Below are 26,173 nucleotides of genomic sequence, written 5' to 3' on the forward strand. Positions count from 1 at the left end.
TATATAGTTTCGTTCATTGCAAATTTGTGTTTTTTTTCAATCTTCCTCTTAAGTTTAATTAGTTTTGTAGTAAAAAGAAAACATATTAATTAAAACAATTCATATATATTTAGATTACTTATCCACTATTAAAATTTATATTTTTTATTAGTTATTTTAGTCCTTCAACGTTTTCCATTTTTTGTTATACATTAAAAAATAAGTTATATTACAATAATTTAAAAGATATAAAATCACAATTAATATTTAAAAAATAAAGTACAAACATCTAAATAAATCATATATTTCTTAAAAAGTATAATGCTGGTAGTAAATTTCATTAACCTTTATAACACAATTCTAGGACTAATGCAACAGGTTTAACATAATTTATTTCCCATTAATAAAAAAATTATATTAAATCCTAAATTAAGAATAGTATTAAAACAAAAAGTGACTGCTAAAAACAATAGTAATTAAAAAACAAATATTCAAAAACACACTAAATTACCCTATTTATTTAAAATAAAAGAATTATATTACTCAGTTAACTTACATATTTAAAATTTTAATTTTATAGATTTTTTTATTTTAAGAATTAAACTAATGATAGTAAATGGTAATGACCGAAAAAAAAATACCAACAAAAATTTCAAAGATCTATAAAAGAGAAAGAATTTTTTTTTGGCAAGAACATAACCATATATTAAGTTTTGAAAGTTTAAAACATTTCATTAATAACATTTATGTAAAAATATCTATTAGGAAAGAAAACAAATTTTAAAGCTAACTAGTTATATTATTTGGATCTTAAATGCAGATCAAAATTTGCACAAAATCTATCAGAAGTTAGCACTTAAAAATAAAAAATGCACAAATATTTTTCATCAAAATCTATGAATTAAAGAAAATGACAAATTAAAATGTCATATAGTATAATCATATACGAAAATACGTATAAGTAAAATACAAAGATGCACAAAGATGCGAGTCTACATTATAATTATAATTATAATTATATATATATAATTATAAATTAAATAAATTAACAATAAAAATTATCTATATAAATACATTTTATTTTATTTTAATTTTTTAAAAAATAATATATCTCTCCTTTTATAAAATTATGTTAAATTCATATTAAATTTTTTATACGTTTGATTATTCACATTTTTTATACAACAACATTACAACTTTCAATACTATTATTTTAATACTTTCTCATATCATTTAATTCCAAACTTCCCCTTTATTATATATATATTCTTTTTCTAAATTCATCACATTGTTATACAACTCCAAGGATGGTCAAAGTCACATTTTACTTCATTGAATTGAGTTTGTTAAAAATGTTTATTTATTGGAAATTAACCACAGTAATGTTGCACAAAACATTTACCTTAGTCTTGAATCATACAAGAATGTTGGAGAATTTAACACGGTAAATATTTTTTTATTGAGAAGATCTATATCACTCAGCTCTTGTTTCAGTTTAGAAATTCTCAATCAGTTATTTGTTCAGATATAAGGAAATAAACTAGAGCCTAACATTTGAGAGAAAGAGAGCTAAGAAGGAATTGTTGTTCTATAAATAAGATGAGAGAATATGAAAGAAATTTGAGTATGTTTAACATAAATTTCTAGGTTGAGGTGTTAAAGCTCTGTACAATCAGCCGAGCTACAAATGACTTGGCATGGGGCAACCTCCTGCAAGAAACATCTAACAAAACTCAGTTTATATGATTAACAAAATACAGTGATGCAAGGCTTACATGTGTTTTATGATCAGAGAGATAACATAGGTAAACATGTTAATGACATACACTACAAACTATAAACTGAATGCTATGAACAAGTACTTACAATCTATAAGACACGACTCTTAAATGCTATGAACAAGTACTTACAATGACTTGTCAATTTATAGAATTTATAATTATATAATATATAAATTTGTGTTCTGAATCCTACATTTTAGAGATTATATATATTTTTGTGTTTATGCTAGTTCATGTTGTATCAGTGTCCATGTCCGTGTATTTACTGCATAGCTTAGAATACAACAACTAGGATGCCATTCATTACCTCACTGGATTTCTTTTCACAGGGAAGATCAATTAGAGCCTGAAAATTTGCCATACATAGAGATAGCTGCAGATGCTGAAAAGGTTATAGAAGCTACTTGAACCAAGGATTCTCCTAGTACCATTTGAGCTACAATGAACTGAGCAAAGCAAGAAACTCAGATGATTCCTCATTCTCTTTAACGATCTGTTCACAAAAGACAAGATCATGAGAATGCAAAATATTGGGACAATCCATAGTGCTTAAAGCTAAATTCAATCTTTCATGAAAAAGGAAAAAATATAAAGATATATCAGAGATCAACAAATGCTACCAACGCAAGATTGGAGTGATTTATTGACCATAAATTTGGCATCATAGGAAACAAAAATGTAATGGTTTGAAGTTCAAAGTCAATGCTTCAGCACAAAATGAGGATGCTTTGGCAATACAATGCTATTGATGCAAACAAGAGAAGGGTAGGAATTAAAGGATAAAACATACAACAGCATGGGAAACAGGCAATTGGAGGAGATGCATTTCACATGAAAATCATTATACCAAGAAAGGAAATAGAACAATATTGTATCTGCTTATCCTAGCAGCAATGTTTCCCTTCATTCTCACATTTTCAGCATCTTTCATTTTTGTAAACTTAATAAGCATGGCCCCACTAAAAACTTAAAAGGCAACCATATCTCACTTAGCACTAGATTCAGTTGGAGATTTCATCACCTCTTGTGCTATCAATTCCATTGAATGCAAGGAAGAGATACTGGTGGACCAGAATATAGCAAAAAAAGATAGATTTAATTGCATATGTTGCCCTAATCAGTATAGATTGATACAGAATAATCCATGGCCAAGAGCACAACAACAACCTCACTGATTTCCAGGTATGCCATACCTACCTGGACTCTCCTCATCTTCCCTGTCCTCTTTTATAATTGATCACAAGAACTGGTTTATAATCCTCTACCAACCCTCCTGTTCTTCCTGATCTAGACATTCTAACACTGCTAAACTTGTAAAATGCAATCATTGTTAAAAACCTAACCGGAAGTTTATCGGAACTAAAGCCGCATAGACGAAACAAGTCTTTCAGCCTAGGAAACTTGTCATGCCATATTATGAGCTAGTGAAACTCAATCATCTGGAGTTTACTTAAACTCCCATTTATCCGGGTTCCATAGAAAGAAGAAAATAACCATCAGCTCCACCTAGCAACGCTGCAATTACAATTACAACAGTATTTTCTTTCTTCCAAATTGATTATTCTGCTTGCTAAAGGGCTAATAATATAGATAACGCATATTGTTTTCAGCATATCATTAAGAATGTTTCCAACCAAAAAACAAATAATGAGACTAAAGAGACCAACTAAGCAAACACAATCTGTGGTTACTATGTTTTAATCTTAGAATAGAAACAAAAGAAAAGCACGTTTGTATTGAACAATTTGAACAAAATGCCAGTGTAATATATACCTTGAAGACTGTATTCTTTGGCAAACTGAACCGAACAAGGAGATCACAACCAATTTGATTCCAGTCAACAGCTCCTAAACAATCTAACTGTTTATCAATATCCAAGTGAACCTGTGAAGCTTCACAATTGAAAGACCTCCCTACCCAAATGTATAACATGTTCCCTGCATGTACATGCGTACCCGGAGAGAATATGACAAAAGCAGCTTTAGAATCCAAATGACCTGTACCAAATGTCTCAATCTTTTCTAAACTGGGCCAGTGATATACCGAAGTCTGTGCCACATTAAACTGCTGTAAGCCACTCTCATTAGTTCCCTCCAATGCTGCAGACTGACCAAGCAATGCGTCTTCTACTGAGGAACTATCTATCAAAGGCTCAACAGAGTTCCGGACAAGTGATGATTCCTTGAGGTGAGTGCTGTCAACAGTGCTTGGACATAATGCCAGCTCACACTTTTGAAATGAATCCACACTTCCATCCTTGGCATGGTTGTTAGACTCACAAAAATTATCTTTACTGTCTGATAGTTGCAAATAGCTAACATTGCCATTACCAACAATGTCATATTCTTGACTATTATCAAAGGTCGATGATGGCTTATCCATCACTTGTTTCTTATCATTCCTAAGTGGCAACTTCAAAGATTTTGACAAACTACCTCTGCGTTCAGCAAGGGAAGTTGATGGTTTTTTCAATGGTAAAGAGGCTGACTGAGACCAGGGATGTGATAACTTGACACCAAGGATATCTGTACTGTTAGAAACTGTTTTAGAAGTAGAATTTGAAGAGATTGACAAATTAGAAAAACTAGACAAAGAAGAAGATACGGGAACAGGAGTCAAAACCAAGGAGGAAGAATCTGGGGACACTTCTGACAAAAACTTAGAATGAGTGCTGGAATCAGAAGAAATGGAGTCCGGAGAAACAAAAGAGGGTGAAGAGGATGATGATATGGATGATGAGGATGATGAAAGGGATGAGGATGGAGACAGGTTTGCTGATGTGTGAATACACAACATGGAGTCTGAATAAACCCTGGGAAAGGATAACTTAGGGGTGGAGACAAACTCCTTCATATTAGCAGAGGCAACTTTACGCCTTAAAGCACTCCAACTACTCTCTCTTGCAGGCAGATGGGTTTCATGTTCATTCTCCGATGAGGCAAAGGGAGGCACAAATCCTCCCATTATTGCTTTCTTGAAAACTTCATAATCAACATCATAAGCTTCCACTCTCCTCTCATCAGGCAAAACTTTACTACTCAAATTTCTATCTTCTACCCTATTGCCAGATTTATCCATCAAGGGCAGAAAATTAGAAAAAGCATCCCAGAAGTAAGCTGGTTCCTCACCTTCCTTGATCATCACAATTGGCCCTTGCACCTTCTCATACCGAACAATCTGGCCAACAGCCCCTCTGGCATCCCTCTCCATGATGGCCTCACAATTCTTACCAATCCAAACATATATTGCAGAAGAAATGTGCACAATAAACGCGCCTCTGGAGTCCAATGCAGCTGAAGAAGGATCCATCAACATTTTGGGAACAAGATGAAGAGGATCATAAGGGGAGTGTGGAGCAATCCTGTAAATCCTCAGCAAAGAGCTAGGACTAAGAGGGAAGGCGTGGACCCTTTTCTGGCACTGCAACAACTGGCAAGCGAACCCCATGTTGGGATCAGCAATCCCTCTTGCAGCCTTCACAAACTGAAAAGCATCATCAAAACTTTGGCCTTCCCTCCACATAAGGTAAGCAATTACCAGAGATGTAGACCTAGAGACCCCTTGGCAACAGTGCACAAAAACCCTCCCACCTTGTTCCCTAACATCCTCAAAGTAGTCAAACACATCATACAAGATACTAGTAATGTCCTCAGAGGGACTGTCCTGCAGCCACAAAGTCCTGTACACAAAATCAGCCTTAAAGTACTCAGGACACACAAACCCCACACAATTCAACACATGAGTGATACCATTATGCTTCAAAATGTCCCTATCCCTAGCAACAGCATCACCACCAAGGTACACATGATCAGCAACTTTTGAACACTCCTTGTCAAAAAATGCAATCTTATCCCTCTTCACAAGCCCACCATTGTTACTCCTACCATGATCAGGGTTGTTATGCTGAATGGAAGACAAATCAAGTTTCAACCTCTCACCATTGCTACCATTACCTCTCCCGCCGGGGGTGGTGGGCGGCTGCGGCCACTCGCCGATGTCATCAGACCCCGCCTTCGGCCACTCATCAAGACTCCGCCGGGCGATGGACAGCGGCTGCAGCGGCGGCAGACACGACCGCGCCTTACAATTCTGCTGCGAACGAGGCGTCAGTGGCGGCGGAGGGAACCGCCGGTTCTGTCCATGTGAGCCTTCAACGCTGCCAGAATCCGCGAAACCCTTACCCGCCTCCCCGGAAGAAGCGTTCCCGGCGGCGGTGCGCGAGGAGGACCACGACGCCGACCTCCAGAACATTTTCCGGGAGGCGGAGAGGTGACCCGCGTCGTCGTTCCCCACCATGCCCACTTCGCAAAGATTAAAAAAAACGAATTTTGTTCAAAACCCACGAACGATTGGAAGAGCCCTAGGCACCTAGGTTTTCTGGGTCACGGCTAAACGGCGCGCGCTGAACGCAATCGGAAAATTGGAAGCCCAGTGGGGTTGACCATTCTCGAAAGTAGAGAGGAACCCAGAAAGAGGAAAAGAGAGAGTGATGGAGAGAAAGCGCGTGTGAATCTTGAAGTGAAAAGTGAGAAGAAGGGTATGGGAAATTGAAGGAAAGGTGAGATTTTTATGCAGAGATGAATGTTTATAGGGTTTGAGAGTGGGATTGGGAATTGATTTGAAAAAAGGGATTGGGATTTAGGAATTGGGTGTGTGTTGAGTTGTTGGTGAGAGCAAGAAGAAGAGAAGTGGTTGATAGGAGGGAAGAGAAGAAGGGTAAGTACATAGATAGATATAGTATTTTGTATTGAGTGGGGAGAGACTCCTCATGCTTTATTTGTGTTTGGGTTTTTCTCATTTTTATTTCTTAATTTTACTGTCAAAAAAGGCAAACATGAATCAGGAATATGATCTGCCTTCCCATGCCAAAAAAACTCACCTGAGGAGACCAGCCAAGACTTCAACATCTCTTTCTTTCATTCAAACATCACCTCTTCCCAACTTGTTAATGTTCCGACTTCGAGTCCGTTAAGATAACATCGTCTTCAAAGTAAAAATGTTCAAATTCCGTTAATATAACATTGCTTTCAAGATGAAAATGTGTTGATATGTGAAGTTCGTTGAGATAGTATCGTTAAATTAATCACCATATTTGTCTATCTTAAAGATTGGTGTTCTGATATTTTCAAACACTTTGAATAATTGAGAAATAAGATCTAAAATAATAGTGTATTTAACTTATCTTTGCCCTTGATTCTTAAACGATATGAGACTATGTATCAATATTAATATTTAGTAGAAAAGGAAAAAAAATTATCACTCAATAATTTTTTTTTAATACTTTCCTACAAGTATACATACATCTGTTTATTTACATTTTTTTCCTCACTGAAAATAATTTTTTTATTTGGAATATTAATTTTAACTCAAAACTTTCTTTTTCATCTGATACTCCACCATTAATTATTTTCAATTATTTGGAATAGGTTTCTCTAATATTCAGTTACTTGCCATTTGAGGGGAAAAAACTTCAACTTTCCATATGTTTTCATTCTTTCATATCATGTGAGCTAAAAATGAGATTATATTTGTTTATAATTGTTGGGAAAAAAACGCTTTTATAATTTAAATACTGAAATTTTGATTTGACTTGTGTGGAAAAGTTATTATTAAATTTATTTATTTATGTCTTAAGAATTTAATTGAACCCCATTTGATTAACTCATTTAAAATTTAGCTAATTTTTTTTTTTTAAATCTTATAACAATTTTGACTTTATTAATTTAAAATTTAATAAGCATTTTAATACTAAGTGATAATCTACACATATAGATATGATTTTTCTTAGGGTGCAAACTTTGAGATTCTAAAAAGAGAAAATGTGATTAATAAATATTATAGTCTCAATTAAAGGTAATTTTAAAAAGAATAAAAGTTAAGTTTTAAAATATAAATCTTAATTTAATTATTTAATTAAATATTTATAAAAGTTCACCTTTTCTATACTTAGTTTGTCACACAAACTAAATGTTGTAACATGCCTTAGTCTTTGATTCTAAAATTAATATTAGTCTTCAAGTATCTTAGTGAAATGGATAGTTGTTAAAAAATTGTATAGCTACTTATAGTTAATTATTATATATTTAATTTAATATTTAGTTAACCATTAATTTTATTTTATTTTTGTATTCATAGTTTCAATCATAAGTTTGTTTCACTATAAAAGTTTTTTATGTTTTACTTTTGTTATATAATAAAACTATCAAATCAATTAAGTATTGCCTTCATAAAAAATATCAAATTAACAAACGATATTATATTTACAGGAATGAAAATAAAAAGTAATATATTTATAGAAACTAAATAAATAATATTTACAAAACTTATTATAAAAAACATATTTACAGGGACGAAGGTAAAAAAAACAAAATGCGTTGAAAAACATATTTAAGCATTTTTCTATAATGAATATTCTAACATCTAAACTAACACTGATGATTAATTATTTAATGGGTTTAAAATAAATAAAGAAAGTAAAAATAAGGTTTGAAGTCAAAAAACCACAAATTCATATTATTATCGTTATTTTTTATAAAGATAAGATTAAATAAGTAAAAAATGATAAATTATGTTATTTTTAAAAGCAGTAATTAATTTAGTAATTTTTTTATGAGTGTTTGGAGAGCCAAACATGTCCCACAATTTAACTTAATTTAGAAAAAGGTTGAAGTAGAGATAATATATTTTTAAATTAAATTATGGTAACAAATTATTATGGTATGATAATTAAAAATACTTTTTTTCCTAAAATATTTATCCATCAATTTTAGCGTGATACTTGTTGGAGATCTCACATCGACTAGAAATTAAGACATTTCATTGTATATAAGTTGGTGCAAACCTCAACCTTATGAGTCGATTTTATGGGGTTGTGTTAGACTTAAAGTTCACTTTGTAATATGGCATCAAAGTCATTTTTGAGTCTATCATAGTGAGTGTTTGTTGAACTTATCGGGTCACCCGTTATCGGACAGTTATCAGACCACCCATATATATACTAATTCATGATAATATGGTTATTGGTTTATAAATATAAATGATATTTCATTAAGTTTCAATTTAGGCTTTAAATAGTTGATTTCTTGACTTATATGATTGTTTATAGATGTTTAAGTTCTTCATTAGAGTGTGTTTTATGTTATTTAGATTGATTTTTGAAAGTTTAAGGGTCAGTCTTTAAGATAATTTTGGGAATTTTTCTAAAAAAGTGTTCATGTGTTGCATCATTTTTGGTTGGTGTTTCTAACCATTAATACATTTTAAGTCTTGGGTTTAATCCGAAAAAAGTTGAAAAAATTTGGTAAGATTATTAAGAATTACTAAAAAAAAGTGTCTTTAATATCGAATATAACTCTTAGATTTTGGATAATTCCTAACAAATTTTGGTATGATTAATAAGAATTACTAAAAAGTCTCTTTAATGTTGAATATAACTCTTAGATTTTGGATAATTCACAACAAACTTTTGTTGATAGAAAGACCAGAGATGAAAGTTTAACACAAACCATCGATTTAAAACCATATATTTAAAACCATCGATTAATTATAAAATAGTCTGTGTAACAAAATTATTAGCATAAATAATTTTATTATATATTTATCATTTAATTAAGTTGAGTTTGATTAGTAGAATTTGAAATTAATAATCTCATTGTCAAACTTAAATCTAATCAAGTACATTAAATAAAACCTAACATTATCCAATATTCATTTGATGATTTAATTTCCATTACTAAAAAAATATTAAATAAAATTTAATTGTAGAGATAAAAAATAATTAGCTCTTATATTGACTAAATTAGATACTATTTTATTTTATAGACTAGGAAAATAATTGATATATGAATTAGTTTCTATTATTGGTAAACAATTTATAAGTTGATATCTAATTAATTATTCAAAATCCTGGCTATCAAGATTAAGAGTTGGTAGTTAATTAAATAATAATTTATAAACTATTTATCAATCATAGAAACTAATCTATATACAAATAAATTTTAAAAATTTTAAAATAATATTTAATTTAATCAATATAATAACTAATTATTTCTTTATCTCTAAAATTAATTTTTATTTAATATTTTGTTAATGTTCATATATGTGTTAAGCATCCCATGTGAGCCTAATTATAACTAAACCTTAAATTAATTAAGATTATTACCTACAACTACACTCATGCTAGCTAGAGGTACAAATCATAGTGCAAACAATTAACAATGATGGTTTGATGAGACACGAGGGTCATTTCATTGTAATGCAATAGTAAATGTTAATGGATACCATTGTTTAAGATTTAAGAAAAATAAACCAGTCTCTAAATATTAAATTGTAAATTAAGTTATACAAAAATTATTATATATATACACACAATAAATGAATATATGGTAGTAATGATACACTTTTAGTACAAAAAAAAATCATTAAATACTGATAATTTTTTTAGATAAAAATTAATTAATCATATTATTAACTAAAATATATATTATTTTTAAATTTAAAAAATTATTAGTATATACACTACAAGAAAATTATTTTATAAACAAAAAAATAATTAGTTGGTATAGTGACTAAATCAGAGACTCTATTTTAGGGACTAAATAAATTTTTGGTTTTTAAATTAGTTTTTATTATTGTTAAATGGTCTCTAAAATTGGTATATAATTAGCCACCAAGGTTTTTGCTACCAAATTTGGAAACTAAATAATTGGTAGTTAAAACCTTGGTAGCTAATTAGATACCAATTTAGAAACCTTTTTTTTAGTTTTTAAAATGGTATATAATTTAGTTACTTTGCAACTAATTATTTTTGTATTTAAAAATTGATTTCTATTTGATGACTTTCAGTAATAAAGTAGGTTTTATTATTAATAAATAATTTCTAAACTAATATAATTAACTATTAAAGTGTTAGTTGTCAACTAAATAAATTATAAAGTTGGTAATTAAAATATTTGTAACTAATTAAATATTAATTTAAAAGTTACTCTTAATAATAAAAATTACTTTAGATAATAATAATTTTTAATTTTTTTTAAATAATATCTAATTTATATATATATATATATTCATTATAGTTTTTGTAAAATTATTTAGAGGATAAACTTATTCATAAAAGTATTTAGAACAAACTTATAAGACATAATATTCTTACATAATTTTGTATGCCAAAATGCTGCTTTAAATTCTTGCTTTAATAAAAGCTTTTTTTTTTTAAATTACACCAAATCATTAATGTTGGCTTGCTTAAAAAACTCAAAAAACTTTTTAAAAGGTCAATTATCTACAAAGAAATTGTGTTTTTTTTTTTTAAATTAAGTTATTAGAAAATTGAAATTTTAGGTTTCTAGATGTGTATATATTGGTTTGTGGGGGCAATATTCCATTGGGTTTGACGTAAACTAAGAAAAATGATAGTGCAAGAGTTGGTTTGGATAACACCTTAATGGCTGAGAATGGAGATTGTATTGACAAATGGTGCAAAAGTTGTATTATTGCTTCTTTTAGCTTCACTCTCTATCATTTTCAATGCACACCCTTTGTCTTATTCAATGTTTGGCAATGGAAGACTTTCTAAACCATCACTCTAATTAACTTCATATAAATTGGGCCCTATAATATTTAATGCTCTCCAAAATTCTCCCCATTTCATAAACCTTGCATATGTGATTGTAGCTTCATAATGTGCTTTTTTATTAATAAAAATGAAATATATCTTGTCAATAGATAAAAAATAAATAAAAATTGAAACATGGAAATGTTCGAATACAAAAGTTTTAAAATTGTTTCGATCTCAAGTTCGAAAAATAGTATGATTAAGGTCAATCATCGCATTCAAGATATTGTCTACTTTAGAAGTCAGTGCTTCGTCACAGTTTTGTCCTTAAAAGACGCCTCAGTGGATTGAGTGAGGAAGTAGTATATAAACTATCATTGACCTCGAATCAGTAATGTGAGAGTATAAATCAGTCCATAAAAACTTAGATCTTTACTTTTTTTATTAGGTCTTTTTAGAAGATGTATAAAAACTCAACTAATATAAACATAAATAATTCATAACAATTCAAAGTTATTATAAAACATCATATTATATCACACATATATACACATGTATAAAGTGCTCTATTGTTATTATTGCTGCTTATTCACCGCCCTCTTCATGCATCTGAGCAATTTTAACTTTAAAACAAATTAAATATTTGTGACTTAGCATTGAATCTGTGCCTTTTTGGAAACACGACAAAGTTTGACAAGCCAAGACAAGTAGTTTCTTTTCATCTTTTGAACAAATCGCAAGACTTGATAGAGTGGGTTAACTCAACAAGTTGTTTACATAGAACAACTTTAAACTCGTTATTCTTGAAATAACGAAGAAGCGTGTAATTCCTACAATCATAAAACAAACATTTTTTTAAAGTTTGACACATATTTTGGAATGATAAAAGACTGAATATGATTGATGAAATATACTTATTATCTTTTAAAATAAGAACTTATCTCACGAAATACGTGCACAATGTACAAATTAAGTAATGTTCGTATCTGTCTAGTCATACAACTTATATTTATTGAACTATATTAAATACTTTATATGTAACATGATCTAATAAACATAAAATTGTATTTTACATTTACTTGTTGAAGCACACAACAACAAAAAATTTATCTATTGAAATTGAATCTAACAATTAAACATCATACTAGGAATAGTAATTTCAGTTAATTGTCTTAATTATTTTAAGGGTATGTTATTTTTTTTTTTAATTTGACATATAAAGAACTATGCATGTTATATATACATTACATCAATAACATTTTTATTTTTGTACTTTTGTTGTGATTGTTAGTTTGAGATTTATTTTTTAATAGGAAAATGAAAGTTTGAATAAGTTAAAAGAATATATAGTAGAGTCACGTGAGTAATAAATTGAGGAGTTAAAAGGGTCCACTGCAAATAATATGACTATTTCCACTCAACTTCATATTACACTGTTCATAGCCAATTTTTGAATAAGTCTAACTTTTCTAAATTCAAACTTCAATTTCTCTTCTCAACATTCTATTATTTCACATGTCACCCATCACTCATAGTAAACAAAATTCTTATAATTCTTTATTTCACAGTTAAGAAATTATATTTCCAAAAATATTATATATTAAAATTATTTTTCATCCATATTATTACTAAAAATTTATTAAATAAAAATTAATTTTAAAAATAAAAAATAATTATTTTTTATATTAACTAAATTAGATATTATTTTAGAGACTAAAAAAATTATTGATATTTAAATTTATTTTTAAATTGATATTTCATTAACTATCAAGTTTTAGTTACCAATTATTTAGATTACAAAGTTGATATCTAAAACCTTAATAACTAATTAGATATCAATAATTTTTTTATCTTTAAAATAATATCTAATTTAGTTAAATTATAATAATTAATTATTTTTTATTTTTAGTATTGATTGACTTTTATTTAATAATTTTATAGTAGTGTTAAGAGATGTCGTGATATAATTTAAGTCCTTAATAGTAGAGTTAAAATTGGTTTTTATTTTTTATTTTTAATTTTTTTTTGGAAAAATAGTATTTTCTTAAATAATTTTTTTTAATAACTTTTACAAGGTTCCTAAAGGTTTGGTATATATGCCCAAACTATAATAAAGGATGCACCTATAAACAATTAAGCAAAATTATATGTTTTTTTTTCTTTATTTTTTTGCCAGATAACTATTAGTCTATCTATTTTAATTATTTTGGCTAGTATGTTATTTACTCTCCTGAACAGTCTTAGGATAATTGGTGATATCACCAATTAATTAATTAATTAATTGCTTTGAATAAAGTTGTTAAAGTGATGTATGATATTTTATGAAGAATTCATTTTACATGTTAATACATTAATAGAATGATAATTTTTTGATCTCCTAATTATCATTTTTTTTAAATTATTAAAATAAATAATTGTTCAACCTTAATATGGTTTTAGTTTAAATTTGATTATCTTGAAATAGTATTATCTTGAATTCATTTCAATTTAAATACACTAAAATTATTATGTTATTTTGATGATTTTTTCAAAATAAAATCTCTAATTCACCAAATAAAGATAAAGGAAATATATACAAGTGTATGGATATTTGTTGATAAAAGTCCTAAAAGGGACACCAACCTTCAATCAAAGTCTGAAAAATACTTTAAAAACACAACCAACTTATTTCTGAAAACCTCCAACACACAAGGACATGTTACCTAAAGTACATAAACTTTAAGGGTATTATTATCACAAATAGGTTAGGCACCTATGTTCTTACCACTCTTTATGCTTAATTATATAGTATAGTGTGATTGACCTATGTTCAACCTATCAAAACATTAATGCTTATTCACCATTTCATAACTATAGTTATCATGATTTAATCACTCTTAAAGACTGAAATTATCATCCTTGCACGTGAACAGTTATAGTTTGGTGGATAAAACTTAAACTTGGATACAAGTTTAATTGAATCTACTTATTTCAAAGTTAGATTCTGATAACTTTTTGTGAACTTTGATGTTCTATTTTATGAATATGAAATCAAACTATAGTATAGATGTATAATTTATTTTTATATTGAATTTGAGTTTCAACCTTGAAAAAAAAAAAACACTAAAGATTAACCAATATCATAAAATTGAAACTGTACTAACACCAAAATTTTATTAACACATTCTTAGTTATAGTGGAAAAGGCAAAAATGACTATAAACTCTAAACTTTAAACCCTAAACTAACTTGTTTATCAGAGTATTTTTGCAAGTTTTCTCGCTCATTATGGTGAAAAGAATAACTAATCGAAGACCACCCTACCTGAAGGCTAAGAAGACCAAAAGACAGAGATTGAAAAAGTCACTCTAGAAGAAACTCGACCTTGTAAGAACATTTTGGCGTAAGCTCTTATAAACTAAGGTGAAGAATGACTATAATCTCTCGTTATGATAGCCTCAAAATGACTCTGAAACCATATTAAAAAGAGTAAACTTAAAACTTAATTCAAACTCATAAAATTGACTTATAAGATGAGATTTATATTTAATTGTATGCTATGAAATATCTTAATCTCTAGTTGATGTGAGATGTGTAGTATTTATCATCCGATTCATCACAGGTATTTCATCGACCGATCGAACATCAACGCACGTTAAAATAAACTCAAAATGATCATAGCATATATCTAATTATATACTATGAAATATCTTGATCTCCGATGTAATATTTATCATCAGAGTTTGGTTGTGAAAAGCCAGGTGGTGTGAAGGAGAGGTATAAATCTGAACACGTGGTTTCTGTTGAAGTCAGAAGTGCAGTTATTCTGCAGAACATTGCCTTGAAAACCCGGCAATTTGGTGAAACACTACTTTAATGTCGATCTACTCTGATTTACTGCATCTTCTTCTTCATTCACGTGTGCTCCATTAATATGCTGCAACTTGCACCAATAACAACCTTCTTCTCTACAAAAATCCAATTTCTACAGTGCAAGAATCATGCATCACTCAACTACGTAAGTAGGGTAATCAAAACAACTCACCCTTACCAAATTTCTCTCCACCATATAAATGTCTTTTTATGATCTTTAATTACACTATAAAAGTTTTGTCATAGATTTTCTCTCCATCCATTTTTGCCCCTTATTACCAAATTTGGATCATTTCTAAAAATATTATGAAGTTGAAAAAGTCGTGTGAATTATAGTAAGTAACACGATTTTTATTATATGTAAAAGTGAAATCGTATTAAGATAATACCATTTGGATAATTTCTGGTTAGAGTTGATCTAGGTGCCGGTGTGTTGGGTTGGTAGACGCATTTTTAGGTGTTTGATGTCTTGTTTTTCTGTATAAGGGTTGGACCACCCCTAAAGTGGTCATTATTTATTTATTTTTTTATTACTGATAAAAAAAAAATTAAGATAACACCATTTTTACAATAAAATTAGGTTACATTTGTATAACTTTCTCAACCTTATAAAGATCCTCCACCTTTATTAAAAAAAAATGATGTTATTAAAAAAAATCTCATATATACTTAGACTTCACTTTAAGGTTTTTTTTATTATATATGAACATAAATTTAGTGGTATATTTTGTTTATGTTTTCTTGACACTTAATTATTTTTATTTCATAACTTCTCATTTGATTTATACCTTAATTTAGTAGTAATTTTCGTTTAAAAAATTATATTTATAATTTATAAAAAAAATGTTTTAAATTGATATATAATTTATTAAAAAACACATTTATTGATGTTGATATTTTAACATCGAATTAAACTGGTTTTATTTCAGGTTTTAATCAAATTTAGTTTAAATAATTTGTTGAATAAATTTTTTTGTATAGGGTGCAGATAAAGATAAATTTTGAAGGCATCCCTAGGTTTTGGTGTTTGGCAATTACTGGTTTCACGTGATTTGGAGTTTCTGAAATTGAGAGAGAAATGATGCAAACTTATGGCAAACAAATAATAAGAAAGTTGCTCAATAAAAGTGGTACCAATTTTAGGTGTAATTAAAAAATAGCATTTATTCATACTCATCCAAACCCTAATTAATCACTAAAACTATAAATTTTGTAGTTTTTGGTACCAGAAAGTTTTGAATACTCATAATGGTACTATAGTTCCATTTTCCATCTTTATATTTATAGAGGTAGTAAATAAATTTTTCATCTCCCATGAATGTGTACAAAATTACATAAAATAACTAAAATATCAATTAAAAACCTTCATTATTATATGCTCACACATAGAATAAAATATTTTAAATTACATATATAGAAGTCAAAGAATAAATACTATTTATATAATATTGTCATTATATTGTAATCCATTTTTCTTAATTTAGATGTTAAAAGTTAAACAGATTTAAAATTTATTATGAAATCCTTCAAACATAACATTCGGGTTAAATATGTTTTTCGTCCATTTACTATAATACGAAATTGATTTTTGTTCCTAGTTCAAACTTTAGACCATCTAGATACTTGTAATATGAAAATAATTAGAATTGATCATTCTGTTTGTGAAAATAGTTTTTTCAATATTTGTTGTTGTTTTGATAACAAATTAATGTTTATTGTAACTATTTTCAATGGGTTGATGAAGTGAAACTTCAAATTAAACCAATTTCACATACAAAATGACTCATTCTAATCATTTTTATACTACAGGAATGATATAAAATTTGAATAAAACACAAAACTAATTTTGTGTTATAGTAGAGGGACGAAAAACATATTCAACTCTTAAAAATATCAAAACACAACATAAAAGAAGATTTAAACACATAATATTAAAGATAACATATAATTTTAAGTCATTAAAATATAAGTCACAATTAAACAATATTCCTAAACTGTTGTTTTTAAAAAAAATATTTACTACACAATTTTCAAAATGACATTAAGGAACCAAATTATTCAGAACAAGAATCTTGATGGACACTAACTATAGGTTTAACACTTTTTTGGTGTGAAAAAAAAATATGATTCTGTCTTTTTCAAAGGAAACCTTAAATTTGCATTTACTTCAAAGTAAGAATGTTGATTGTCTGAATAGAATAATTATAGTCATTGAGGACAAATTTGACAAAATTTGTTACTTATTCAAACTTTGAATAATGAGTTACATAGTTCTATTTATTATCAATGTTTGGTTACTTATTCAAAGTTTGACTAGTCACTTACCTTGTGTAAGCATTTTTAATTTGTTAATAAATTAGTGGTGTGATTTTGATGGTAATTATTATAAAACTCAATAAACTAATTATTACATTTTGTGATCAGACAATAGGGTTCTAGAAAAAGAATTACATAATTTTTTTGTGTAATATGTTTGAATTTCTATATTATTTTGAGATGAAGGTTGTATTGTAAATTTAAAGTTAATTTCTTTAATAATGTTTACAATTTAATCTTTTTCTTTTTAAATATTGTTTATAACTGACCTAATTCCTCTATAAATGCACTATAATGACAAAAATTATTATTACATAAAAGTATTGTAAAATCAATTGTTTTAAGCTTAAGAGGCTAGTGTTGATCCTCTTTGAAATGGATTGGTTATTATATATACATAAAATCCAGCTTCATCTGCTAAAAATCAAGATTCTAATCCAAGTTTTGATGTTGCTAAGATCTTTGAAGAGGTTTTTTGGTACTGAACAAGATCAAACATTCACAACAACTGTATATATTTTGCTTTCAGAAGAAACAAGTTAAAAAAATGTAAAACTGAACATGATTTATTTGATTCAACAGTAAATTACATTGCAATATGGGTGTTGGCAGATCTCTAATGAGTTCTGGCATCAACGACCACACACCACCAAGGTTACACATGACACAAGGATCATTGGATTATTGCTCATAACATGACCCTGGACCCACAGGTGCCCTTCTAGCATAATAATTCGTCACAGGAGCAGCTGCAACCCCTCGTTTATTCAACAGACATCTGAAGTTTTTGAACCGTAGCTGTGCAGTTACGGTAATATTTGGTGGGGCAGAATCTCTCTGACTCCATAAGCGTTCTGTGGTAAACAAGGACTAATTAGTTTTGCATAATCAAGTTCAACAGCCAACATTTGTCAATTAAAGTGTTGGAGATCACACATTAACTAGAAATAAGTCAATTCATGTGCAAACAGACTGGTTTTGTAAAGTTGAGTTAGACTTAAAGTTCACTTCTTAAGATAGTATCAAGTTCACTTCTTGGATCTATTGTGTCACCCGCTCTCAGACCACCTATAAATTTTTATTTTCACGCACGATTTGACAGTCTCGGCATGAAAGGAGTGTGTTTGAGATTCTACAATAATGTATAAGTAGATGCAAACCTTCCCTTACAGGTTTTGTAAAGTTGAGTTATACTTAAGTCCACTTCTTAAAACAAAGGAAACTTCATAAAGCAAGAGACACCTATATAGAAAATCAAATGAATAATCAAAGGTATAAAATATACTTCATATGGCTTGTATATGTTACCTTTTAGATAGGTGCCCTTTACATATATATATATATATATATATATATATATTGAGAGAGAGAGACGAGGGGAAAAAAATCATTTTATAGAAGAGGGACACTGAAATTTCTACTACCTACTCTCTGCAACAAAATCAGTTATTATATCAGGAAATGACAGCTTAAGTCCCATGTGCCAGCTACCCCACATGAAAAAGTGGGTAGGATGCTCATTGCCTGATATATTTTCCTTAGAATCACTACTAGGTTGGAGAACATATCAAAGAGTTATCAATAATACTATAAGTACACTGCAAGAATGTTGAACATCTAGCATCAACAAGATTTGCCTACCTGCAGCTGCAGCAGCTCGAGGCCATATTGTTTGCTGAACATCGGATGTATCTACTGTCTCAGCCCACATGCAAACTTCTCCTCCAATTACAAGCTCTTGTTCAGAAGCTGTATGTATTCCCTCTAGTGGCTCAGCAGTGTAGACCTCATTCCAAGGTACATCCAGATGGTCAAGATACCAGACACCCTGGTTACTGTAAATGCACCTGAAACCTTTTGCAACAGCCTTTGGACAAACACCAGGGCCCAACCTACAGTAATTGATAGAAATAATTTATTCTGAAACTGAGACATTTGAGTTTCGTCATACAGAAAAGCTGCTTATGCAGATGGAAACTCACCAGTTGTGCACAATGGTTTTTGGATGGAGCTTTGATGGAAATGTATTGAAGGTTTCCTCCCTGAGTAATTGCAAAAAACAAAGAAAAATGTAATCTTTTAAGAACATTTTGTAAACAGAACAATTATGTAGTGATTAGCTAACCTATACTGTTCCATGCATGTGCAAACTAGTAGCTGCATTTGAATTTTTTAATATTGATGTTTTCAAAGAAAGAAAGGATTAGGATAGAAAGGTGATACTAGGGTGAAATATCTGCTATGGACAAATTAAGGGTACAAATCAACTTTTATTTGAGTTATAATGATACCATACATATATATACAGATCATACCAGTTCACTGGACTCCAATTTTTGGAAACGGCAATCTCTTGAGCCTTCAGTACAAAATACTGATAGGCATCTCTAGTGGTCATGTTGTGATTCTGAAGCCTGTTATAGAGTAAATGATCAAATCACAGAATATAAATGTAACATCTAAAAGTAGTGCCTTTACATTGACAATTGACAAAATGGTTAACTTTACTGGCAATTGACAACCATCTCAATGCTCAGTGTACCAAAAATGGTGTGAGAAGAGGGGAAAAGGGAACAAAAATTTCAGTAGCAAATTTCATATCAATGATCTGGTTACAAAAGTAATACTAAACTGTTCAGGAGTCAACCGTTGGCTCATGACATGTAATAGAGCCTCTAAGACTAAGAGGGTCATTGCATGAGGGATGTGTTGAATTGAAGATATAATGTAAAATCATTCATGTATCTCCAACTAAAAAGCAAACTTTTAGGAATTAAGATTATAGGTTCATGACAGCTTCATAGTAAATAATCCAAAATTTCAGTTGATTGCAAAAGATGACAAAAGATATCACTCTATGGCAACAGAATCCCTCCTGAATTACTTTTCTCCACCTTCACATGCCCATCAATAAAAAATGCTAGAAATTGGGGTAAGATTAAGAACTAAAACAGAGACAATAATTCAGTCAACATTGAGATTGCTGTCTGTTAAAAATTTGCTTGATAACAAAGTTACGAGGTTATAAATGAAATTATATCTGCAAGGCACACCATTTGTCAAATTCTTTGTATATAAGAAGTTTTAGTTGAGTTTAAAAATTGTACATAAATGGCTAAACAAAAGTCATCAAGAAATGTAATATGAGTTTAACAAGTTAATGCTAATACCATTCCTTTATATGAGAAGTTCTACTCCAGCAATCTGTCAAATAAAACATAATTAGCATGGATACAAATATCTTTAACATTTCAACAATAATTTAAAGTCTACTTTTATTATAATAAATGTTACAAAGTCGAGTTCATGGTCACTTCTTCGAAACCACTTCTGAATAGACAAAAATACCGTACTAAGGGACATGGGCCTTTTCAAACTTGAACAACCAATATAAGAGATGACAACACCACCTCCTATCCAAAACTTTAAGACAATGGGTTTGTGAGTCTTCTTTCTTATATATTGCTCAACTTTTTCACTTCTACGGACTCACTTGGATTCCTAACATAAACCCATAGAAATTATGGACTGCTAGAGGCCATCTTGCAATGCGAATCCCAATCCCCTTCAAGGTTTCTAAATATTGGAAGAAACAAGTGCATGAAAAACAATTCTGAAGAAACTTCTCTTTCATGGTTTTCTAAGACAAAAAAAGAAACCATCAATTCAAAGAAATGTATCAGTTATTGTAACCCTCATAATATCTAAAAAAATAGATTACTTTATTCATAGGATAACTTTAGTACAGATCAGCTCATAACAATAACAAGTTTGCAAAGAAGCACCAATCTACAATATCAGTTTTAAATTATTATTGAAGATAGCATTGCAGGACCCTTAAAATATAGATTTCAAATAAGAAGGTGGTAGGTGTATCAAACAGCACCATTTACCCACTGCTTTCCATTCTCATTAGCATTTACCATCAGAAATTAACTTAAAGTTGTGCTAATAATAAAAACCATTTCCTTCATTGATAAGCATTTAGCTTTTAGTTCAATTGATTATTTCATAAGTTGCAATAAAGAAACCGCTTAGACTGACCAGTATTAACTTCATCACCACCCAAGTGAAATAGCTCAAATGGGAAAATCTTTCTCATATCTGCAAAATTTATAAAAAAAAAGAGAGAAAGATTGTTAGTAGCTGGTTTTAACAATCCGCATAATATTAGTAATATAGCAAGATGTATCAAGGACAATATAAAGTGGCAGAAGAAAAAAGAATGAAGACGCTTGAGTGCATGGATGCAGGTTTTAATAATGCTCAAACGAAAAATAAAAGAAAAATGAAGAAAACATAGAGACAGGCATATGTTAAAACTAGATTAGTATTATTAAATACAGTAAAAATATCTATAGTAAAAAAATGAATATTAGTATTATTAAATATAGAAATCTAACATTGTATCCAGAAAATATTATTAATCATATAATACTGCGAATAGTGTATTATTGTTATTTTACAGTCATATATTTGTATGCATGATTGGTAATTTGGTATCATAAATCCCTTATTTCAACCCTTAAAATTATCAAATCAGAAAACAACAATTTTAGTATCTTCTTCTTCACTCTTAAATCAAACAACGGTACCTGGCAGTTGTTTGAAATAATGCCTTTTTCAAGTGCGGATTCAGGTAAGTTAGCAATTAAAAAACAAGATACATAATTCGTAATTGAATATTAAATGGTGTCTCTAATAGATTCTAAGCATGCTACATAACTAGCATTATTGACATATTCAAGTTGTTTATGATATAATCTTTCCAATATAGTGTTTAGCATGATTTCAAGAAGACAAAATGATATTCAATAGAGGTGAAAGTTGATAAATGTAATGTACAAATCCGAAGAACTGAACAAGTATGGGGCTTAAGGTTTCATAGGAACTTAACCTGTCAGAATACCAGAAATGACATCAAAAGTAAAGTTCTTTGAAACATCAAGTGGCTCCCTACAGGAAGGTGATGGCCAAAGATCAGGATATCCAGCACCCCTACAAAAAAGTAAAAAATGAACCTTAAAATTTGTGTTATGCATGCTACTTGTCAGTACAAAATAGAAATATTAAATTGCTGCAGTAACAATTAAAGTCAAAAGTTAATAAAACTAATTGATTAAAGTTCAACTTCACAAAAAAAAAAGAATAAAAATCCAGGTAATAATCAGATGAAGCAGATATGAAATGGAAAAAAATAGCAATGGCTTGCTAAAATAAACAAAAAAATTATTCAATGTCAATCCTAACAGGTATCAATCATTGGATGAATAAGTTTAGCACATACCTATATTCAACACCAAACTTCCTTCAACGGAAGCACTCAACTCAATGAAATTACAGGTTGCAAATAAACTTTTTTATGGCCAACTCTTTCTTAAAAGAAATACAAATGATAAATTTTGAAAAGTAAAATAAATTTATTGGGTCTCCAAGCGTGAAAGTAACAAAGACAATTATTGTATTACTATCAGGCCATACTCCATAAAGAAAAGAAAAAAAACAAGGCATGTTTTTTACCATGATTCTGCATGACCAGGGACATCCACTTCTGCCATCACATTTATGCCTGCAATTCAATCATACAAATACTCAATAAAAGCATGCAAATTCACCTTTATTTTTATAAATGTATTTTGCATGATACTAAGAAGATGAAAGAGCAAAAAGGGAAAAAAAAACATAAATCCAAAATTAGGATCAACACAAAATGCCAAAGATATTATGTAACAGGAACTTTGGAAGAGGAATTTGAAGATACCTCACCTCTCATTTTGGCGAAGCTTTATATCAACATACCATGAACAAGAAAACAGAACATTTGTCAACATTAAATTAAGAATCAAACTCAAAGATGGTAACTAGAAACTAACAATTCAACAAAAGGAAAAGGCGTTACATGTATCAATTGACAAGGGCATTATAATATTATTTTGGGATTTTAGTCAGATATTTCCCCACCCCCATGATAGCCTTTCTCGTCTCCTCTGTGCATTTACAAATTAGATTTTATAATCAACTATTTCCAGTTCAAAATTGCTTGTCATGGAAAAGTTAGTGACATGTTTACAACTGGACAGTTTGATAAAAAGATGATTTTATCAAAGATTTGACAGATAATTTATATCAACCTGCTCTTTCTTCGGTAAATTTTCATTCCCCAGGAAAATTGCAACTAAATCCGGAAGACTATAAAACAAAAAATAATTTGGATAAAGTAAGTCTTACTTGACAATTTCATATGCATCTTCAACAGTGTAACGTTCCCATTTGGTATATGAACCTTTCCACAAGTTTGGATATGTAGGTACCTCAAGCGGAAATGACTCCTCATCTATGATGTGCCAATGAAGAACATTCTATGCAGCATAACTTTTTATATTCAGCATTACACGAAAAGAAAAACAGCATGGAAGAAAAATGAAAAAGCATATATCTCTTACAAGTTTAGCATAGGACATAGATTCAATAATCTGCTTGATTACAGTAGTTGGTAAATAGTGCCTTGACGTATCTGCAAAAATAGATAAATAAATAAAAAATCATATGTATCATTATCCTCTGGTCATAGTATAAAACTACTAGCAGAATAAAAAAAATCTCTTTGAAAACTTGAGCCTCACCCAACAAAAGCCCACGATATGCAAATCTAGGTTTATCTTGGATGGACCAAGGTGCCTTGTATATTTTTACTGTTTTAGTTGTATAATCGAAAGAACACAACTGGCTGAATGTCTGGTGCATCATGCAAAGACAACAATACTTCAGTTTTCAACTTCCACGGTACGAAAATAGATAAACCGAGACTTTGAGCAATTTACTACATGCATGCCAATGCATATACAAGTTAGAGGGGTTTATGTTTCCACAATATCAAGATCATCAATGTAAAAGGTATACGAAAAAAATACATTCTATAAAATTGATTAAATCCTATCCCATGTACAAGGACCAGCAGATTATACATTCGCCAACCCTATGTTGAAAAACATATCTAAAATATGAAAATGAAAATACATGTCAGAAATCATCTTATAAAGAGTATGTCACAACAGGCATATCTGGTGTCTGTCTAGACTCCAGTAATCATATGTCAAATCAAGTCAATAAGTGCTAAACAAGAACTATCTGCTCTCTATTCATCAACCTTCACCTCCACACCGTCTCTTCCAACCACCGCAACTCCACTTCAAGCCGCCAAATAAAGTAAAAAGAAGAAGAAAAAAACAGTTTGAGCTGATTGAGAAGCAAACTCTTTACATACCTCTAATCCCCGCAAAGCACCATAAACAGTATTTGCCTGCGATGACAAGATCACAAAATAGGGTGATTAACTAATAAATGACATAATTTTCTTTATTTGTTTGAGTCCAGAAGCAATAATCCAACCACAACTCTGTCTCATTCTTTTGTTTTTGTTTTTTTAAATCAATGGTTTTTCTTTTCTTTTACTAAACAAGAGCTTTGATGAGTTAAGGCAGTACACAAGAAAGGTGTTATACTGTAACCATAGCAAGAAACAAAAGGGCTTGATTGAATTGTTTCCAGTACAGGAAAGTGGGAAGGTTCCTCAAAAAGAAAAAGCAAAAGAAGGAAACAGAAAAACTAAAACCGAAAACCAACTTCAATTCACCTCTCTCGCACTGAGAAAATAAACGAAAAATACTTTAATCATCCAACTTTTTTCGGACACAGATTTTCCATAGGTACTCTCGAATTATAAACTAAGCATTACATTGACTAAATGAACAAAGAACCAAGAGATTGTATTGTAGCAAACAAGCAATTCCAATTCAAAATCACAAAAAACCAAATTAGCATCGAATATCAAAATCCAACAATGAAGCTCACCTCAATTGTGACTTGGGAAGAGTCCTTGGCTTTGGGAACCAGCAGGGTATAGCTTTCATCCACTCCCAATTGAAGCTGCAGAGAGAAAAACAAAACAGAAAAGTCATCACCCAGTTGAAGATCCCACGTTGACTAACCAAGCAATCATCAACCCTCATTGTATGAACCTCCTCGTTGTCTGAATGGACAGTTATCTTCAATGTGTCAACATCGTATGCCGAAACAGCCGACACCAACCGTTCCCTCAGCTTTCTCATAAAACTAAACCCCAATTCCAATCCAGTGTGCTGGAATACGATCCCTCTGTACCGTTCAAACCCCGCTCTGATAACGGCGGAGCCGCCGCCGTTTCCGGCGACAATGAGCTTGAGTGCAGGGTCAACGCCGAGAGCCTGGTTGCCGGCAGTGTACTCTGCGGGAAGGGGCCATAGGTAAGTGGGGGTTTCATCGAGTGGGGCCCCTCGCCGCACAGAAACTGAGGTGACTGAAACAGCAAAGGAAATGAGGAAAAGAATGAGAAGAGGAGAAGAAGAAGAAGATACCCACATGGTGAATTGAAACTGAGAGTGACTCAGAAAGAGAAAGTTCTATTCTTTTTGGAGAATTATGTTTGATATACCATGAATCATGATAAAGAAGAGACTAAGAACGGAAAAAATAAGAACTAATTATAAATATAAAATAGACACTTACACAAAAATAATAAATAAAATAATTCTCACTGAACAAAATGTCTTTGATGTCGTCAAAGTCGTGTCTAATTTGAACGATTTGTGTATATGAAGTCGTGCCGACAACTTCTTTAAATTTATAATTTTTTTTAAACGGATCTCAAAAAAGAC

The 26,173-nt window shown here is 30.1% G+C and overlaps 2 protein-coding genes across 4 annotated transcripts; both read right to left on the reverse strand.

Annotated features, from left to right (window-relative positions):
- Positions 1–1,406: 1,406 nt before the first annotated feature.
- MKP1 (mitogen-activated protein kinase phosphatase 1) lies at positions 1,407–6,527 on the reverse strand. Of its 2 annotated transcripts, XM_090294408.1 has the most exons (4): positions 5,510–6,478; positions 3,534–5,439; positions 2,068–2,253; positions 1,407–1,689 (listed from the first exon to the last, which is right to left on the reverse strand). In XM_090294408.1, exons 2-3 carry the CDS (start codon positions 5,280–5,282, stop codon positions 2,197–2,199), a joined length of 1,806 nt encoding a protein of 601 aa, XP_090150534.1. In that variant the 5' UTR covers positions 5,283–5,439; positions 5,510–6,478; the 3' UTR covers positions 1,407–1,689; positions 2,068–2,196. The 2 variants fall into 2 exon arrangements, with proteins under 2 accessions (XP_090150534.1, XP_068485387.2); XM_068629286.2 differs by having other exon boundaries at positions 3,534–6,527.
- An 11,492-nt stretch (positions 6,528–18,019) lies between these two features.
- Positions 18,020–25,981, reverse strand: HEXO1 (beta-hexosaminidase 1). Of its 2 annotated transcripts, XM_068629000.2 has the most exons (15): positions 25,499–25,981; positions 25,332–25,406; positions 24,745–24,780; positions 24,104–24,215; positions 23,924–23,994; positions 23,709–23,839; positions 23,247–23,263; positions 23,001–23,049; positions 22,378–22,478; positions 21,525–21,584; positions 20,651–20,684; positions 19,796–19,894; positions 19,463–19,522; positions 19,122–19,372; positions 18,020–18,334 (listed from the first exon to the last, which is right to left on the reverse strand). In XM_068629000.2, exons 1-15 carry the CDS (start codon positions 25,877–25,879, stop codon positions 18,162–18,164), a joined length of 1,650 nt encoding a protein of 549 aa, XP_068485101.1. In that variant the 5' UTR covers positions 25,880–25,981; the 3' UTR covers positions 18,020–18,161. The 2 variants fall into 2 exon arrangements, with proteins under 2 accessions (XP_068485101.1, XP_090149698.1); XM_090293572.1 differs by lacking the exon at positions 24,104–24,215 and having other exon boundaries at positions 25,499–25,963.
- Between the last annotated feature and the right edge of the window lie 192 nt (positions 25,982–26,173).

Source organism: Phaseolus vulgaris, chromosome 8 (assembly GCF_051622355.1).
Source record: "Phaseolus vulgaris cultivar YP4 chromosome 8, ASM5162235v1, whole genome shotgun sequence".
NCBI classification, from domain to species: Eukaryota; Viridiplantae; Streptophyta; class Magnoliopsida; order Fabales; family Fabaceae; genus Phaseolus; species Phaseolus vulgaris.

Bases quoted from the DNA above. Each gene is read 5' to 3' on its own strand.
- MKP1 (XM_068629286.2), bottom strand. From the start codon at position 6,056: ATGGTGGGGAACGACGACGCGGGTCACCTCTCCGCCTCCCGGAAAATG. The intron at 2,254-3,533 runs GTATATATTACA...TTTTGTGAACAG, and splicing joins CAAAGAATACAGTCTTCAAG to ATCGTTAAAGAGAATGAGGA.
- HEXO1 (XM_068629000.2), bottom strand. From the start codon at position 25,879: ATGTGGGTATCTTCTTCTTCTTCTCCTCTTCTCATTCTTTTCCTCATT. The intron at 25,407-25,498 runs GTTCATACAATG...TTCTCTCTGCAG, and splicing joins TCCATTCAGACAACGAGGAG to CTTCAATTGGGAGTGGATGA. The intron at 19,373-19,462 runs GTGAGTTTCCAT...CAATTACTGTAG, and splicing joins AAAACCATTGTGCACAACTG to GTTGGGCCCTGGTGTTTGTC.